At 42.8% G+C, this 20,619-nt stretch overlaps 4 protein-coding genes across 5 annotated transcripts in view; 2 read left to right on the top strand and 2 right to left on the bottom strand.

Moving 5' to 3' along the window:
• LOC310865124 (uncharacterized protein) overlaps positions 1-6,323 on the bottom strand; it is a 59,715-nt gene extending 53,392 nt beyond the window's left edge. For both annotated transcript variants that reach the window (XM_083774129.1, XM_083774130.1), the window contains exons 1-2: positions 6,211-6,323; positions 3,781-3,891 (exon numbers count right to left, since the gene is read on the bottom strand). The gene's annotated coding sequence lies outside the window, so the exon portion shown is untranslated. The remainder of the gene's footprint in view (positions 1-3,780; positions 3,892-6,210) is intronic.
• LOC310866163 (uncharacterized protein) lies at positions 571-1,251 on the bottom strand (the record flags this gene model as incomplete). Its single annotated transcript, XM_083775592.1, has 1 exon — positions 571-1,251. One exon carries the CDS (start codon positions 1,249-1,251, stop codon positions 571-573), a length of 681 nt encoding a protein of 226 aa, XP_083631718.1.
• On the top strand, positions 1,650-2,036 carry LOC310865553 (NADH dehydrogenase [ubiquinone] 1 alpha subcomplex subunit 6-like; the record flags this gene model as incomplete). The annotated part of the gene is made up of 1 exon (XM_083774712.1): positions 1,650-2,036. One exon carries the CDS (start codon positions 1,650-1,652, stop codon positions 2,034-2,036), a length of 387 nt encoding a protein of 128 aa, XP_083630838.1.
• Positions 6,324-8,029: 1,706 nt separating the features above from the next.
• Positions 8,030-10,474, top strand: fuom (fucose mutarotase). The gene is made up of 6 exons (XM_083774351.1): positions 8,030-8,149; positions 8,249-8,317; positions 9,102-9,172; positions 9,360-9,446; positions 9,650-9,723; positions 10,182-10,474. The coding sequence occupies exons 1-6, from the start codon at positions 8,068-8,070 to the stop codon at positions 10,246-10,248; spliced, it is 450 nt and encodes a 149-aa protein (XP_083630477.1). The 5' UTR covers positions 8,030-8,067; the 3' UTR covers positions 10,249-10,474.
• Positions 10,475-20,619: the final 10,145 nt, after the last annotated feature.

Here is a 20,619-nt window from a genome sequence, read left to right as displayed (position 1 = left end):
GTACGATCTCGGTGCATCATTGAATAAAACTCAACATGTTTGTACTCTAGTTGAGTTTGCATTGTAGGACTTTTTAAACTATTCATAAAAATGCACAAAACTCATTATCTTATGGATTATGAATGAATGTCAGAAACTGTTGGGGTCGCATATTTACTGCCTGAATCATGTGCATTTAAGTGGGACTGAGAATACACACATGTTAGCAAGCAAAGTTACTGCAGTAGTTTAGAAAACAGTCTTTTGCTAGAATTTGATAGCAAAAAAGAAATTAAAGAATCTTATCCGACAAGGAGATAATGTAGGATGGGAAGTGTATGCTGATAATCTAAAGCCATGGTCACGTGATTCACATCATGTTGTGTATAATGCAAGTCTGTAATACATGTCATCCCTGTTATGCAATAACCAAATTTTGGTGGTCAAATGCGGAAGTGCAACCGAGCGCTCAATGTTAAAGCCCGGCTGCACAGGGTTTCCTTGTCATGAATCCATGGGTCCACCTGCAGTTCACGCTCCAACTACTAGGGCCGAGTGCTTCGACACTGGAGAGCCTTACTGGGGGCTTGCTCATCCCTCTACAATGCCACGAAGGACGGAACCCAACGAGCCCTTGGCCATCTGGAGAGGAGTCCTTTCCTCTTTGTTTTCAATATAGATACTGGCTCCATGCTCAACCAGCAACTTGGCTGCCTCCACACGTTCCTCATCGCATGCCAGGTGAAGCGGTGTATTCCCTTGTGTGTCCTGGATGTTGGTGCCGGCGCTGTGTTTGAGAAGCATCTGAATGAGCTGGTAGTTGCCTTTGGCTGAGGCTCTGTGTAAGGGAGTAGACTGCAACTTGTCTATGACATTAGGGTCTGCTCCATTCTCAAGCAGCAGCAGAGCTATCTCATATCTGTCTTTAGAAGCTGCATAATGCAGAGGGGTGCAGCCATTCTGATTTACAGAGTTCAACAGAGCTCCTTTGGCTATTAGAGATCCCACTATGTCCTCTCTGCCTGCAGATGCTGCAATGTGAAGAGGCGTCCAAGAGGCATCATCTTGCAGATTCACTTCACCGCCCACTTCCAGGAGAAACTGGACTATGTCGGTGTGTCCAGCCGAACAGGCCCAATGGAGGGCGGTTCTGTGGTCCTGGTCTGTTTTGAAGGCAAGTGTTTCATCTATTAATATGCATTGCTTTACTCGGTCAAACTGTCCCTTGTAGGCAAAATCACAGATCTCCACATTAGAAATAGAACCCTCCATTAGAGACGTTTATCCTTGATGTTATAAGATTAAAAAAATTCAAGTGAAGACAGGAACAAATAAATTAAGACAGCAACAAACCATGAGAGGAGGTTGAGGGCTCCCATCTCTTATGGCCTCCAGGCCACAACCTGTACTGACATCATAGTAATATCATGTGATGTCACATAATGTCATACCTGCTTTGCGTGTTTTCACCTGAGCCCTTTGTTGTGTGATGTCAAAGCTGAGCAACTGAAGTGATGTCATATCTGAGTCTTGTGATGCTATAGGTACTTTAGCATTTTCAAACGGCTGAGTCTAGTGGTCTGTGCATTTTTATGTCCTTACATAACCCCGTGGATTGGTAGATTTCTTAGAAATTTGCATTGAGTATAATAAGCAGCTATTCAACTGTTATGGCATCCAGTGCGGCCACCGGAACAGCAGCAGGTGCTGCTAAAGTGGTTAAATCTATTTTTTCCAGGGACCTGGATGAAGCGAAACGCAGAGTTCGGGAACTGTATCGGGCTTGGTACCGTGAAGTGCCAAATACAGTGGCATTGTTCCAGTTGGATATATCTGCACGTCAGGGAAGAGACAAAGTAAGAGAGATGTTCAACAAAAACAAGCATGTCACCGACCCACGTGTGATAGACCTGCTCGTCATCAAGGGCAAGATGGAACTCCAGGAGACCATCAATGTTTGGAAGCAGAAGACTCATATTATGAGGTATTTCCATGAGTCCGAGGCACCTCGCCCTACAGACTTCCTGTCTAAATTCTATCATGGTCATGACCCATGAGCTCTTGATACTCTGGCTCCTCTGGAGAAACTGGACTGGTAAAAAGTGCAACCGATCCCTCGGTGTGCGAAATGGCAGCCGGGCGACAAGTCCGTCCAGAGAAGGCTAGACAGCCACATGATGGAACCAAAAGAGAACTACAGCATCAGATGAGATTTGCTTTATCAATTCCCCGTTGCCACCAGAGGTTGAGGGCTCTGGTGGTCCTAGCCGTCAGGTGTTAAGTTAGCAGGGTCCCAAGGTACTGGGTCCTAGTCGTAGGATGTTAAGACGACATGGTTCAGAGGTAATGGAACCCCCGTTGCCACCAGTCTGGTGGTTCTGGTGGTCCTAGCCATCGGGTGTTAAGACTGTGTCTGATGTGTCTGGTTAAGTTCTTACCACTGCAGCAGGTTTTAAACTCGGACAACCAGTCCCCTTTGAGTAGTATTTTATAAATACATACAGTATAAGCTTAGTAGGCTAGCAGACATTTACGGTAATAATTGCAAAAGAAATATGAATTTCTATTGAATATCCTAGTTACAATGAAATTGAGTTGACTTTTTTTTAGGGTAACTGTTGCGTTGTGACAGTCCCGCGAACTCCCCCGGGCACAATTTAAAGACCCCTGTCCCCAGCCGAGGTGCCTTCTCCCCGGGCAGAATTTCAGGTTTACTCCCCCGGACCACCAGGGCCATAGTGAGCGTAGTGATTCTCATAATTTCAATAAATAAGCATAAACAACAATTTAACATGAACTTTGTTGGTAAAAGCTCCAGCTTGACACTCTCCAGGCTGCATGAACAGCGCTCGAGCACTCAGTTGTCTGCACCCCTCAATGTCGTAACTCTGTCTTACTCTATGGCTCTGATTAGATAGCGGCAGCACAATTACCTTCGTTTTTGGATATCACAGGCACTTAAAAAATCACAGGGAACCTTTACCCTCCAGCTAACAACAAATCTCAGTCAGTCCCCATTTAATATCATTTTACTTGACCTTTAGAAATTTCTGACCACACATTGTTTTGAGTCCTCCAAAAAAGCTATTTCCACAATGGCCATCTGTTATGAACACTTGCATAACCTATTCTGAGCATTTAATGATAGGTGACCATTCAGTGAAATGCTACATGTGCGCATGTAGATCCGAGAAGCAATATATAATAAGCAATCGACTGGGATCCCAGTCAACAAAGTATATAAGGTTGATGTAGTTAAAATGAACGAACCTCACCCCTGCCCACTTTGACAGGCTGGAATGGCTTAGGGTTGACGACAGAGTACACCGAGTACAGCATCTAGCAATGGGTCTGGTCCACAAGATTCGCTACACCACCAAGATACCCATGTACCTGTCTAAATACTTCCTTACTGTCAACAAAGTCCACACCCACAATACCAGAGGGAGTTCAACAAACCATGTGCAACCCAGATTAGTTACTAACAAAGGACTAAATTAATTTCGCTCCTATGCCACCAAAATGTGGAACGCCCTACCAACAGTCATTAAGACATGCAAATCCCTTGACTCCTTCAAAACCGCTCTCAAAGGGCACCTACGGACGGCTGTAATTCAAAACTGGCCCACGTAAAATCTGAAAACTGTTAATAAATACTTCAATCAATCAATCTTTGAATCTGAGTACAATTATTATAATGCCTTGCTCATAATCTTAGCCTCCCATGAATAATTACAAGACTCTCCTCCTTCATCAAAATAGATGCCAACAACAATGACCATAGATGCTAACGATACTGACCTGGAAAATAGAGAAGCTCTTTTCTCTGGTCTCTCAAACGAGTGACCAAAACAGGCAGGTCCATTTTGAACATGGGTCCAGGACTCCAATCTTGAATGCAACCACATCCACCTAAAACATAAGAAAACACTGCTAAATCGATCATCTACAATCTAAATGCTTATGCGTATCAGATAATACAGGGTACAGTGGCTCTATTTTATTTGGTCAAATATTAGATCATAATTAAAGCCTAATACACAATTTTTGGGGTATATGAAATAGGATCATGTGCTATCATTGTTCCATGAATTATATTTTTCATTAGCCTGTTGCTTGATGTGCATAACACCTTTCTCCCCAGAATTTACCATACCTTCATTATTAATTAAATGATTGACTCATTGTTATGGGTTTATTATTAAATCATCCTAGATAATAAGCAATAGTGACTATCAATGACTGGTACTGGTAGAACTTAGAAGACGGTTCCCCGGCCCAGACAGCTAGTGGTCCGTGCACCTAGGCTGCTGATGCAGCCTGTCGCAGGTTCGAATCCCGATCCCCGGCGACCTTGCTGCGTGTCACCCCCATCTCTCTCTCCCATTTAGGCCTACTGTCCTATCAATAAAGGCATAAAAGCCCAAAAATAAATCTGTAAAAAAGAAAACAGATACCCACCCCTGGGGCTAAAAACATCTTGTGTCACTGTCTATGTGTCCATCTCTCATTGTCCATCTGACCTCTGACCTCCCTGACTCCTCATCCATCTTCCATTGATCAGCATCAGCAATGATTGACATCTGCCTGCCTTGCTCAGCTCTCCCCGACGAAAAATCTGATGCCTGATTAGATTACCTCTGAGCCGAACTCTCTACACCACTATATTGCAGTATATGGGTCGTCCGTCTTTGAGGTTGACCAGGGTCCAGCGTACAAATTACTAGTAGGCCTACTAATGGTAACCTAACTCGCTGGTTTTCCGACACGCAGCGGTTTAGTGCATTTTAGTCTTTACTTCACCTTTATTTAAATTGCATTGAATTGAGAGAAGATAGTTGTTATTATCTAGCTGACTAATTGCATGTTAGCACTGCATAACGATGAAGACATTGAAACAATTTTCTCTCCACTGCGGCCAGTTGGTAAACCGGCGAGTTATCTGGTATTCCTACTAGTGTAGGCTATACGGTGCTGCGTTACTACTTGCCTATCGGGCCATGGCTCTTTAGTCGACTGGTAACGTACTGTGCCTGTGGAATGGAATGGGTTCGCCTCCTGGCCGAGGCTAGTAGGTATAGGTGAGGGAGGAGAGTCCGTCGTGGGTGACGGGTCCTCTTTGGAGTTTGTAGTGAATACAGGTCCAAATAATCAGTTTGCTTTGCTTCAATCATTGGCCACTAGATGGAGCTAGTACACTGCTATACACTCAAACTTTTAGTTTGAGAACTTGTGCTTATTATTTCGCATGATTTTAGTTCGGGAAGAACAAAACAGAACATTTACATATAGGCTAGGCATAATACTATGCATTTGGCATGCGCAGATTAGACAACATGTAGGCCTAGCCTACTATCAATACAATGTGAAAACGTTAATGATCTGGTTAGGAATGATCTGGCCAAAGGATCGTGATCATCTCAGACTGACTCCGCAGTCCCCCCTCGATGCTTAAAATAGCTCAAATAATAAATTTTATCTTGCAGCCTTTATAGCGACAAAATTGGTCACAACAATTTGAATTCGTTATAGGGGTCATTAAACATAAAATAGCTTACCATCAATGACTTTACAGCTTCAAAAAAATAAATGTTCATATCGCAAACCAAGTGTTATAATAGTTAAACCATCATGTCTGATGCCTATAGGCTATAATTTAGCAATTATTTTACAAATCTATGCAGGAAAGTGAACAATTTTAGTCTATGTTGCAGTTGCAACAGGCAAGTTAACAGGATAAAAGGTCAGGATCAAATAAAACAGGCGCAATATTTGGTTGATAACTTTATTAATATGCTAGCCATAAGCTGTGTCTTGCTAACTTCCAGTAAATTAACCATTTCTTATTTGATCGTTATCGGAATGCATCTAGCTTTTTTAGCATATCTATACATTATCCACACTATAGGGGTTGGAATTTAAATCCCCCAAATGAACCACGTAGGCTACCTACATAACCTAATTCTTAAACAATATTTAGGCCTGCAGATTTTGAAAACAAAAGACCGATGTCTGTCTGATTGCTTTCTTATCGTTTTCATTTAGGCTATTATTAATTATTCCCTTGGCGTGTTGCCAGATGTTATTTGGCATGAAAGGCCGGCTATAGCCAAAAATAAAACATAATAGTCCCATTTCCACTTCAAAAGTATAACGAAAACACCAGAACAAATTTGGTTACCATCGTCTATATGCTTTCTTTTACACAACAATCATCTGAACTGAAGGCACCTTTTTTTCACTCGTTCAGGTCTCAGGGTTTCTTCACACGAAGGCGCCCCATATCTTCACAAAGCCATGGCCTAATTGATTTTTATTTTCATTGAATTTTCCCCTTGGAGCTTGCTTTCTTGTCAGCCCCTGGAACAAAACTTCTGAAAGGGCAGGCAAAAAGGGGGGGGAAAGTCGTCTCCTCTCTCAGCGGGGAAGCACAACAGTCTGCCGAGGAGTACGAAAAGAGGCTCCGCTTTGAGGCTACCGAAAGGTCAAAATAATAAATGTAGACCCAATTGAGGCTCTCTACACACACACAAAAGGGGCAAAACGTTACATTTTGGCAGCGCGGACCCTCATAGCGTGATAAACTTATTTAAAGAAGGCGAACTAAAGAGGAAACAGCGTGAGTCCCCAGAGGCAGAAAGGGGGCTTTCAAACCGACAGACAGGCTTGGCTCATGGGGCCTTTTCTTCATCTCTTCACTCTCACGCTCCTCTTCCAGTCTTCCATCTTCCAACCACGCAGCTCCACACGCCGTCACACAATAAAGCGCATCATTTTCCTACAAATTAAACTAATATTGATCGAAAAGAAAAACACATGGAACTGAAGCTATTTGCCCTTCATTTAGCAGCATGCATTCATGTTATATAGCCTATTATGGAGAGGGGGGAAAGTCCAGGCAGATAGAGCTTTATACCTAATCCGATTTTAGGCTATTGTGTTTTTTCAAGATAATCATTTTGCCATCCAGTTGAAAGTCGCTCTTGCTGAATTTCAATTCAATTCAAATGAGCTTTCATAGGCCCATCTCACATTCTTGTCACTGCGGTGCCTGCATGCCTGGTATAGTGTCTGAACATTCATTGCTTTCTCCTTTGAGTTATACCAAGCATGTTAAGAAATAACATCCCAATATGTAGTATAGCCTATCTGCAAGGGTTATTTCCTTTCCCTATAGCATATATAGGCTGATGGTCAGGTTAGTTTACAATGGCATAATCTGATTATTTATTTTGAGATGATGATATTGATGATTTATTGAATATGATCAGGCTATTATTCATTGCACAATGCATTGGTTGATTTGGAAGAAAAGAGAATCTGCACTACAACACACATACAAATACACTGTATTTTTTGATGGGGCAAATATAGGCATATATCTATAAGTAGCCTACCACGAAACTGATTGACTGAGTGTGTGTATGTGTGTGTGTGTGTGTGTGTGTGTGTGTGTGTGTGTGTGTGTTAATGTATTAGATCAGACTATCTAACACAACATTTGATGGTCAAAGATCAAAGTAATCAAATTTCCTTTATTCGTTAAATAGCCCAACTTGATTATTGAATAAAACACGTTTTATTTGTCTAAAAGATCAAATAAAATCATGTTTTTTTGTTGGCCTACTACTTTATTAGTCAAAATTATAAACAGCATGTGCATGGGAAAAAGTCCTGGGGATTTTCACGACAGTTTCAGTTTGTAACCTAATAGTTTAACTTTAGTTTGATAATATTACACAGTAGCCTACTGTGCAGTGTGCACTGCTCAGTGTCCTGTACTAGCCTACTTGTCTTGATTCATGTTCATGGCGATTCCGAATGCATTCATTGTAGTGCTGCTGACCATGGTGCTGCCGAGTGCAAGAGAAGGCAGTCCCTTTGACAGCTGAGCTGACCAATCAAATGAAGCCCGTACGACGTGCTCGTGTTGTTCACGCACGCACCGCTTCCGTATCCGCTCTAATTTGTGCAAAAAAGGTTACAACACGTTTGTCGTTTCGTCACTCGATCATAACGCATTTCCTTATAAAACCTCAACAAAGACAGTCTTTTGCGACAACTGAACTCTGCTGCTCCAGCTGCTATATGGTACTGAAAGGAATTCCCTCTGTTCTGTCCCCAGAACTGCTGTATGTCCTTGCTCAAATGGGCCATGGAGATGAGTTGGGTATATGCTATATTTCTCTTTAATGACGTTTGAAGATAGTTAAATTGTTTACAGGTGCTGAGCCTGAGCCTAAAAATACTTACTATTGTCTTGCTGTAGTTCTGGGTGATGCCAATTTCCCATCATCTTCCGTTGCTGGTTGCGGGCCGAAGGAGATAAGAGCTGATGGTATGTAGGCTTACTAGGCTGCGGCCCATAGCTCTAATAGGAAAAGGCCATTAGCGAGAAGATTTGGACCAGTGTTGCCAGATTTTGAGAAACAAGCAACCTACGAAAACCAGGCCAAAATAAACAGTTATAGGGCAGGTATTTCAAACTTTATTAGTAGTAGTGGTTCTCAAACATTTTCACGTCAAGGTCAAGAACCCCACAAATAAAATTAATGTATTTGCCCTTTCGAAAAAAGCAGATCTACAAGCTCACAACACATCAAATCGTGACGTGTTGTGAGCTTGTGGATTGGCTATTTTCAAGTAGCCTTTAAACTGAAGCAAGCCCAAAGCAACTACACTTTAGTAGTTTACAGGAAAACAAGCCAAAAGTTGCTTATAACAAGCAGACTTGGCAACACTGATTGGCCTCTGCAATCATGTGTGATCAACTCTGCAGAGGCGGAAAGTAAAAGTAACTAAGTACTTGATGCATTGTACTACTTGAACAATGAAATGATGCTGTCTTTTTTTTTTACTTTACTGAAGTAAGATCTACAAGCTCACAACAGCGCATTGCGTTGTGAGCTTGTAGATCTTCTATTTTCAAAGGATTTTATAACTTAAAATAGGACATTGTGCATATTATGAGTAATTTTACTTGTATTATACTTATATGTTGATGCCAACACATTTGTAGGCTACTTTTACTCAATTACATTTAGAATACTGGTACTTTTACTTGTAACAGAGTATTTCTACATTGTGGTAATAGTCCACCACTGCCTCTTTGATCCTCATAGGTATTGGAATACCAAAGCTCCTGGAGGCCATTTTGAAGCTCCTTCCCCTGGATATGTATGCTCCTTCACCAGTAAGTTTATACTACACACATTTTCACACACTTAAAAGAAACTCTCTGAGTGTCATGTCGTCTTGCTGATTACTTTGATGCCTACAGTGAATTCTGCTTTTTTGCCATTAGTATCAGGAAATATACTACTGGATCAGCTATCGATTTATTGATGTACTGTATGTAATCTATTGATCTGTTGCACCAGGCTGCAGTCATGGAGCCGGTGGAGTCTGGTTTGGAGGTTCCTGTGTGGGAAACTTACAAACACCTATTGGACCAGGCTGGAGTTCAGGTGAACCCCCCCCCCCCCCCACACACACACACACACACACACACACACAGTCACACACACACACACACACACAGTCACACACACACACACACACACACACACACACACACACACACACACACACACACACACACACACACACACACGCTACGTATGGTCTGTTGTATGACAACTTATATGTGTTGCTTTACATTTCTATGCAGGCACCTCTTGAGAAAGTGGAAAGGTTTGCTTTCTATGAGCGAGCCAAAAAAGCCTTTGCCGTGGTGGCAACAGGGTGAGAATGTGCTCTGCACACTCTTATAACAGCTATTATCGTCATGCTTGGGCAAACATTCACTGCTTGTAGCTTTGTAGACTGGCAATTTGGTGTAGATGGGGAAAAAGTGGTTAAAAGGCAAGAAATATGGACATACTGTAACATGGAGATTATATTTATGTTTTGAGAAACTATTTGTAAATAATAATGTTTCTCCGATTGTATTGCACCAACCTCACAGAGACATAATGTATCATGTGCAAATGTATACTACCTTGTTCTACTCAAGACCTTTATTTGCTGTTAGTTCTTACACTGTGACAATACAGAATGTCTCTGTGGGGTCTGTCTTTCACAGGTGTACCAATTACCAATAGGAGTAATTCTATTTTGTTTATTTGACCGTGCAAAAATGTAGCTGATTAATTCATATAGAACATATCATTGTATAGTGACACCGTTTCCTGTGTACACAGGGAGACTGCTATCTATGGGAATCTGATATTGAAGAAGGGGGTCATTCCAGCTGAACTACTACAGTGACAATATTGCTATGAGATAATTATGATCATAGGAAACAGTTTTGAACTTATGAAGATCCATTTGTGAACAAAACGTGGGAGCAAACAACAGGGTGCAAGCGTGCAGCCTTAATCATTACCATCATGCTGGTCCTCTGTTTACCCTGCTATAGGCCTACTGATTACAATAATTGATGTGCATCCTCTACGTTTCATATTCATTGTGTTATAAACATAAGTCACTACTGTTCAGGTTTAGTTTATTATTGTTCTGTATAACATCTGAGTTTTCACATTATTTCCCTTTTGTATATTGAACAAATGTGTTTTATCCTTAATAATAAATAATACAAATAATAAATAACTTTCGATGATACACTGTGATTGTGTGTGTTGTCTGAAAAAGGAAACGTTTAGTCATTATTATTAGTGATTTTATTATTAAGATGGGAGACAACAGCTATTAGCAGTGGCATGTTGACATTTCATTGGATATGGCAAACAGAAGCACTTAGGTCAGTGGTGGTAACATCATCTAGGTTTCCCAGGGCCGGATCTACCATATGGGAACTTTGGGCACATGACCAAGGGCCCTTAGGCACCAGGGAGCCCTAAAAAAAGGAAGAAAAAAAAAAACCATCCAGCATTGCTGTGTTTTCATTCTGCATGCATAGTGCGTGAGGTGGCTCCACAAAAAAGGTAAAAACACTGAAATACACTGACACTGGCCCATTTGCTTACTACAGGGTTCCCCAACTAGCGGGCCATCTGTGGCCCGCGGAGCACCCCTTGTGGCCCGCAGAAGAATTAAATGGTGGTCAGTAGCCTCTGCATGTCAAACTGGGGGTCCTTTTCAAATGGGGTCTTGCCCTGATCATTAATTTCAGGGCAAGACCTCGCGTGTGCCGACTCGGCCCCCAGCCTGGTACCGTAGTCAAAATATGTCCCTTGAGGAAAATTAATTGAGGAACCCTGGCTTACTATGTGGGTCAAATAAAAGTAATGTGCTTGTTACTGCCTGACTGTCACTCTGGAACGGGGTAGGTGGCCGGGAATAGGCCAATATAACGGCATATAACTGCCCCAAAACGGCCCCAAAAGATGTCCATGTGCAGGGGGACTCTGCCCAGGGGGCTTCCGTGCCCTGGGGCCCTCAGAGGTGTTAATCGAGCCCTGAGGTTTCCTCTGTACAATGAGGTTGACTAGGCTGCCGCTCCAGCGGTACGATCCTCTAGTCATCACCTTGCAGTAGTACTCCCCAGAGTCTGGATCCTCTAGTCATCACCTTGCAGTAGTACTCCCCAGAGTCTGGATCCTCTAGTCATCATCTTGCAGTAGTACTCCCCAGAGTCGTGAGCAGCAGGTCAGGGTCACTGATCATCAGGGAGGCGTCGCCATTCAGGTACTCCCTGGCAAACGACAGGCGGCTGTCGATGCCGATGTGCACCTGACCATTGATGAAGACGATGATCAGTCTCTGTTTGGAGTTGGGCTTCAGCAGTAGCCACTCAATGTTGATGGACTGGGAGTTTGACTCCCGGAACCGATGATAGCACGGCAACGTAGCGTTGTCACAAACCCCACAAACCGCTTCATTTCTGTCTGGGCACCATCTGACTGCAGGCTGAGCATCACCAGAAGCAAAGAGCAAAATATTGCAGACATCACGGCAGCCGACACGGCTGGAAATCCCATGCAGCGAAGCTTGGAAACAATGTGCTCAATCAGACTATACCTTCACATTCATTCGGGTGACCCACATACAGTCACAATGAACACCAGAAATTGGGGAGAGACACGAGAGATAATTCTTCATTGATCAGCCCTTATCCAGTACTCGCTCACACATGTAGGTAATGGGGTCTGGGGTAATGGGGTCACTTGTAGGTAATGGGGTCTGGGTAATGGGGTCACTTGTATGTAATGGGGGGTAGGTAATGGGGTCTGACCCGTAACTGGACTTGCAGCCCAGCTTGACGTCACTGCCCTCCAGGATCTTTCCGTCTATCCAGCACTTTGGCTTTGAGGGCTTTACCCGTCCAATGAGGTTGACGTGGCTCCAGTGGTACTTCCCTCCAGTCTTTACCCGTCCAATGAGGTTGACGTGGCTCCAGTGGTACTTCCCTCCAGTATTTAACCCGTCCAATGAGGTTGACTTAGCTCCAGTGGTACTTCCCTCCAGTCTTTACCCGTCCAATGAGGTTGACGTGGCTCAAGTAGTACTTCCCTCCAGTCTTTACCCGTCCAATGAGGTTGACGTGGCTCCAGTAGTACTTCCCTCCAGTCTTTACCCGTCCAATGAGGTTGACTTGGCTCCAGCGGTACTTCCCTCCAGTCTTCATCTTGCAGTAGTACTCCCCAGAGTCGGTGAGCAGCAGGTCACTGATCATCAGGGAGGCGTCGCCTTTCAGGTACTCCCCAGAAAACGACAGGCGGCTGGCTCCATGCCAGTCGCCTCGTTGGTGTACACACCTGACCCTCAAAGAAGGTAATGATCACTCTTTGTTTGGAATTGGGCTTCTGCAGTAGCCACTCAATGTCGATGGACTGGTAGTTTGACTCCCAGAACCAATGATAGCACGGCAACATAGCCCACAACCCGCTACATCTCTGTCTGGGTATCACCAGAAACAAAGAGCAGAATATTGCAGACATCACGGCAGCCTGGACTGAAAAGCTTGGAAACAATGTCCGGTGTGGGGTGTGTGCCTCAGGTTCCCTGTGTGTGATACTATAGCCAATATCTTTCAAAAAATAAATTAAGATTTATTTTATGGAAAGAATAATCTTTTAATACTGTACCTGAACATGGTGCTCTGAATGCTGTTAGTCTTTGCAGTTTTAGTAGATCTGAAACACTTCCCTTCAATACTACTGCTATTAAAAACAAAGAACCAAGGGTCCATCATAAATCAGTGTATTCTGTTCACCTTTGGACCCTCTGGATAGATGATTGTTGACTTTCAGTAATTTTGATCTGCAAAATGAAAATACCGGTAGCAACATTTTAGACATAGGATCCTATTAAATAAATACAGTGTCTCAGCAGTGGCGTTAGTTGATTACAGTAGGAAGTGTGACCTGTAGTTAATCATACTGTCACTGCAGGTTGCTTGATTAAAATAATGTATTTGTAAGGAAATATATCTAAAAGTTTTATGCCAACCCTTTACAGTCATTAAACATGTAAAAAGAAACATAGTTGTAATTCAATTACAAAACCACTAATGACAAATCTATGTGATACATGTAGTCTAGCTAAATCAGCAATGATGAAGCCTATCTATCACATTCATAATAAATAACTAATAACTGACATTGGGTGGAGGTTATGTATCTTTCATTTAATCTCAAAACTTTTATTACAGTACTGTGTCCAGTGTTCAGAGTTAGTTCTATGAAATCAGGGAGTGAGTCATGCCATCCCATCAAATTAGGAGCCACGTATCAGGGTCACATACTGTACATACAGATGTTTCTCAGAAGTTATAAATGCATATTTTGAAATGTCGAATGTATCGATTAGAAAGCAAATTTCAGCAAACATCATCATTGTATTAAAAGCTTTTATAGGGGTATATTTATGAGTTGTCTCAAACACAAGCCCTCTGGTGCAGTGTAAGCACTGTATATTATAGCAAGTATTTTTAGGTTATACAGGAACCCTCTCAGACCCAGACAGTCTCCCTCATATGTGGCTTTTAGGCCAGGACGTCACCCAATTTAGAGTGACTAATTACCTTCCACATACAGTATGAGTATAGTATAGAGGGGATAGATTGGAGACAGATGATAAGTCTGTGATTCTAGCCACAACACAATAAAGCATGCAGCTTTGTGTGCGTGTGTGTGTGTGTGTGTGTGTGTGTGTGTACAGTATGTGAGAGGGTCACGGAGAAGGGTTCTCTATATGTTTCTTTTTTCTGTTTTTGTTTTCCTTATTTCCCCAATGCTGGATAAATATGATACTAATAATGATGATAATCCTGACACCAATGCATTGTGTGTTCTGTATGTAAATGTGATGATGATAATGCCCGCCTTCTCCCTGTTGGTTAACGAGCGGCGGATGCGCGCGCCACTCAGGGGCGGGCCTAGGTGCCTCAGCTAAATTTGTTCCCCAGCTGGCCTGCCACCAGGGTTACAAACGGATCACTCCCTCTGTGAGTTCCTTATGTCTCTTGTGAGTGGCATCCTCCATGTATTTGTATCCGTGGCCCCCTCTCCCTTTTTATTGTCTCCACCAGCCGAAGGCATGGGGTGAGTATGTTTTGCACTGTTTGGCACCGTTAACCTGGTCGTCGATGCCAAACATTGCACACACACTCCCTGGATGCCAACGATGAACCTCTGCCCCGAATTTTCCAGAACGGCCTGTTATAGCGCCACAATTTTTTACCTATAACTGCACCGATTTGCGTAAAATGTTGCACTCACACTCCATAGAGGGCAAGGACAAATTTTTGACCTGCATTTTTCACATCTGCCACCAGGAGGCCAACTTTTGTAAAAGACATTTTTATATTACTCCTCCAGATTCTGTCCAAAAAATAGTTGCAGTATCATGTGCTCAAGACGGATCTGTCCGATATTTCATATTCCATCCTAGTTGGCTAACATTGGCTTTCAAAGTTTGCAAGATTGGCCTGTTTTGAACAAAAAGCCTAAAATCATGAACGCAGTGTGCAATTTACGTAAAATCTTTCACGCACTTTCCTACTAGGCTGAGGAATATATCCCACCCTTTTCATATTGGCCCATTTTAGCACCACAATAGGTGGATATAATGCCTCAAATCATCTAATTGCCATCAAAGGCTTAAGAAGAAATCACACCCTTTTCACATTAAGGCCACAACCTGACCTGGCCTGGTGGAGACCTGTGCCCCGAGGGGCACTTTTTCTAGTTGGCTTTGAACTACTGTTCATGAGAATTCTGCATTCTGTTTTGCTGTGTGTTATATATTCTGATGTGTTTTGTGAAAAATTGTTGTGTTTTGCACTTCCGTACAACTGTAGTGGACTGTGGAAGTATCCTGTTGAATGTCAATTCTTTCTCAAAGTTAAAATACAGAGCCATAATCTATACTAAATAAACACAATCTAATGTGGCATCAACTATGTTCCGACATTCCAGTATCCAGTGTGGTTATTTTCAATCCAAGTCTTGGAATAGCCAAAATAAAAATGTAGTCTTTGTTAGTGTATGATGTTCCCATGTCTTTCTGGTCATTATCATTATCAGGTCTGACATTAGAATTTTTTCCCTATGGTAGGCCAGTCATTGTGTTGACATACTGTATGGATTATGAATGTATAGGATGCAACACAGAGTCACACACACACACACACACACACACACACACACACACACACACACACACACACACACACACACACACACACACACACACACACACACACACACACAGTTAAAGCAGAACAGGGGCAGACAGACACACCGCACACTTCCTGCTCTGTTCAGCGGATGGCTCCACTGCGTCTGCTGCTATCTGCGCTCTATATCAGATCCATATGTCAGCACACACACTGACCCTCATCTACCTCTGTTCCCAAGTCAGTGAAGTCTCCACACCACGATCTGCCCCAACGGCTGCATGAGAAAACCCCTGACATCTACGGGCCAGTCTATGTAATCACAAGAGAATGAGAGAGAACATATTAAACTCTTCACTAAATTAATAATCTTTTCTCTTATCTCTCTTATTTCCTGAAGATCAGTCAAATACAAAGTGATTGTTATCAAACCGACAGAGAGGCACTGAGGCAGTTAGAAACCATTATGGGAAATTCTGCTATGCCACTATCCCAGAAACCACAACCCTGAGGCTCTGGAACTGCCAACCTGGGAAGTGAGGTTTGACGGATAAAGTGTGCTGAAGCCTTTACCACTCCCAGCCCTCTCCTGTGTCTTGTACATATCATTGAAAAGGCTTTCATCAGCAGCCCAGAGGCCCAACAGTTACCCACACAGACTAACCACAGGAGTCTGCACCGATGAATGGCTGATGGTCCTTCAACCTTACAGGAAAACACACTTGGCTGTGGTTTAACCCTGCCTCTGGTTGGCAACGTGCTCTAGTTCAGTGACTGAGTGGCTTTCAGCTGGTCTGAATCATGTTTTGGTCATTCCATTAGAAGATGTATTAGTTACAGGAATGTAGGTGATGGAATGTGATGGAACTGCAAACTTTGTTTGATGTTTTTCAAACCCCATTTTTATTTTTTACTTACACTAACTATATGAAGAAGATTTACCTAGAGGGGTGCATATCACCAACGTTGCTCATCGTACCACCTGGATGTTTGACCACCAAATTGCACCATGCAATACATTGAGTTAGATGTAATATAATATGAAGTGTATAACCATACATAATGTATAGGCTACATAGTGTTACATGTCAATCCATTGGCTCTTGTGTAATGTCTAGGGGACTTTTGGCGGTACGTATTGATGCGCGCGCACGCACGCACACACACACACACACACACACACACACACACACACACACACACACACACACACACACAAACACAATCATGCAATTACAAGTCTGGTAACAGTACTAATACTTGTATTCAGTGTTAGTAGTAAGAACAAAAACACATCCTTCAAACGAAACACTCAAAGGCACGTTCACCCCAAGGAAACAGAGCAAATCGCTCTGACCTCAGACCCTTAATAATCCTGTCATAATTATGAGCTTTTAGAATGAGACATAGCCTACTATACACACACATATTAAGATGCTGAAAGCCCTGGTGGACATTATATTGAGCCCATGGGCCATTATAAACAGTGAATACTGTTATTGATGGAGTTTGACTGTGCATTATGTGGTTTTCAGGTATGGAAACAACTCTAGCTCGACAGCTTTTGGACTGTTTCTGCAGGGCCTCAAACCCCTCACATGAAACAAGATTTTATTTAATTTTTCTAATTTGAGCAGTGGATGATTGATTGAATTTTTCTGTGATGTTATGTGCAGTCTTCTCCCGGCACTTCTAGAAGCTATTTGAGGTTTGGTGAGGTCTGCCAAATGCATGAGCAAATCAGTTTGTGTGCGTGTGCGTGTGTGTATGCATGCGCACGCGAGTGCATGTGTGCAGATGACAATGTTTTTAGACACTGCAAAGAGGACAGTAAAGAACAGAATGAGTGGGAGTTGTCTGCAAGTAATGATGGATGGCAATAAACTGTGAAACTCACATCCACATCATGATGTTGCACAAAACGCACCATGTGTGCCAAGAATAAATTGCCTGTCTGTAACTATTTAAGTGAGGCATTTAGCCATGATTTATGCCCATAAATGTGGGACTGTATGAGGGAACATGCTCCAAATGTTGCAGCTTGCAGCAATTTGACTTATATGAGGGAAACCACCAGAATGGATATTTGACCAAGTTCCCATATTAAACTGGATGCTGTTGCCTTCATTCTCCCCAAAGTGCCAGTTACATGGTGGTTATGTGTGTATAGTGTGTGAAGTGTGCTATGGCTTACTCTAACAGAAAATATAGATTGATATGTTACTGTCACTGATGATGACAGAACCTTTTCAAAATTGTATCTTAAACAATCTAATCTCCTAGCCGTGCCACAAAACCAATAACATCTTATTACTCCTAAAAGTCAGCGAGGAATGCAGCCAGCATGTCCCTACTAGACTTCAAGGTGCATCTTTATTTGACTTTTCTGCTGTGAACGAAACAAACATTATAAAACCTGAATATCCCGCTGGCTACAATCAGTGCGAGAGATCAGACCGTTACTCCACGGTAAAACTATGTTTTTCACGCTCCAAAGGACAAACAGCCCTTTAGGATGTGTGTACACCATGGAACAGAACTGTCACTAATACATACTAAAACACTCATCAGCAACACAACATCATCATCACCCTCATTACTACGAGTAAAGCCCATAAAAGTTGTTCCAGAGGAGAGGGCTGTATTTGAGGCCAACCGGCTCTCTGTCTTTCCGTCATATCCCCCACACTCATAACATTTAGGAAAGCTGAGGGCTTTCTAAATAACTAAAATTAACTCAATGGCGTACAATTAACTTAATTGATGCCTCACCAACACCCATTAAACACACATTAGACATCTTCAGAGTGTAGTTGAACCACGTGAATTACAGGGCTGGTGGAGGGACCTCCATGGAAGAGTGGAGGTGCATGTGAGATGTTTTGACGATGGTCTGCTCTGAAAGGAGAGACTGTCATTGTTTTGAAGCTGACACACAAAGAATCAGCTTGCCGTCAGTCCGCCCACCCTCCACCCTGGGGAAGTTGCAATTCATTGTACTGTATGTCTGATCATTGTGTAGCTACAGTATAAGTATACACACATTTAGAACTTTTGCTGTTAAGTCTCTTTCAGAACAATCAAACATCCTTTACATTGATTATTACTCTTAATTACACACATTCCCATGTGTGGTTATACTATAGAAGGCTATATCAACGTATCCTCCAAACATGCCCACTATACTCCACTCCAAACGTACGTGCATTCGCACACACACATGCACGCGCACACACACAGCATGGTGAAGAATGCCTGAGCTGCTTTTTCGCAAAGCTGGTGGGAGCCTCGCCAGGCTAACATGAAGAAGATGAGGGTCTGGTGATGAGGCAGTCAGTCTGGGGCCCACAGCCACCTGACTCCACTGCTAATGCCTGGGTCTGTCTGACTCCGGCAACAATAGCACCAGTGACAGGGGAGGGAGCCTGGGAGCCTGGGAGGGCTGCACCCAGAGAGCTGCATGGTCACAGGAGAGACAGACAGAATTAAGAAGTGCCGCTCTGTCTCCGTTATGTAATGGAGAGACCGCATCCCTCTGAGGAGCTTGTCTCCCTGTGTGAGAGGAGACAGGAAGGAGACCTCACTCAAAAGGAATATGATTGGCTCATTGTCCTCTGAAACCAATCAGCGGAGCTGAACTGAGCGTCAGAGATGAGAGAGATGTGCATTACCACTGTTAGCCATATGATCCCCCCCACAGACAGCAACAACTCTGCTTTGTCGATTAATCAGTCCAGTCCAAAGAAGCAGAGGGGAATCTAAACAACATTCATCATATGTAATCAAATTCACTCAGTTTAGAATATTATCATTAAATACTCTCTCTCGCCCTCTCTTCACACACACACACACACACACACACACACACACACACACACACACACACACACACACACACACACACACACACACACACACACACACACACACACACACACACACACACACACACACACACACACACACACACACACACACACACACACACACCTCATAATTTCAGTAAACATGTGGCTGCAGTTAAAACAGGTTTAATAGCTATTTACTGTGTTCTGTACGCTTCTCATTAAACACATTTTCCACTCAGAGAGAGCTAATGTTTCGGAAAACTCTGTTAAATTAAAATGGCTATGATGCCAGCGCTTAGCACATGTGCACACTCATGTGCTTTGGATTGTGCCGGATTTTACACAATTAATTTGTATTAAAGCAGTAATAGCAAAATAAGTATAAGCGATAAGATTCCCTGTGTGCATTAATTCAAAAATCACAGTTGATTTTAAACAATTGATATTGTTTGTGTTCCGATTTGAAAGGAATGATAAATATATGATTCATAATATACAAGTCAGCCTGCATCTTTTAACATGGTAGGCTTTCTGGCAGAAGAGGGGCAACTCCTGTGTTGGGGGTACAGGGGTACCATGGAGAACACACAGTGGTGTAAAGTAACTAAGTACATTTACATACTTGAGATATATTTTACTTTAGTGGAGTATTACTAATTTCCAGTAGGCCTACCTTTCTTCTACTCCACTACATCCCAGGCAAATATTGTACTTTTACTCCACTACAATTATTTTATATACTTTAGTTACTAGTTACTTTGTTGATTTTTATTAGCATTACTACAACTTTTACTCAAGTATATTTTGAATTCCGGAGTTTTACTTATAACAGAGTATTTCTATATTGCAGTATTGATACTTAAAAATGTGACCACTGGTGCCATGGAACACATGGCCAGGGCTCCTTCATCCAGCTCCTCTTCCTCTGTGACAACAGCAGTGTTCTGAGCTTCTGACCACTGAATAGCTCCTCAACTGGAGTCCACCACGGCCCTGTCTGCCAGCTGGAGTTCTGCTGACCTTTCACCTCCGAACCCTGATCCCGCGGGCACTGCAGAATTCATCACAGAACCTTCACATCAATTGACATCACCGGGGGTGCGGGTGGGGGGCATCCTTTTAGACCACGGTCGCCATAGAGACAGGAGACTTGAGGTCAGAGCGGAGGGAGAACACTGATTGGATGATCCGTACAGGTGGCGGAGTCGG

Source organism: Protomyctophum parallelum, assembly GCF_964188405.1.
Source record: "Protomyctophum parallelum genome assembly, chromosome: 10".
Lineage (NCBI taxonomy): Eukaryota > Metazoa > Chordata > Actinopteri > Myctophiformes > Myctophidae > Protomyctophum > Protomyctophum parallelum.
The sequence above is the reverse complement of the archived record's forward strand: the minus strand, read 5'-3'. Positions and strand labels throughout refer to the sequence as shown.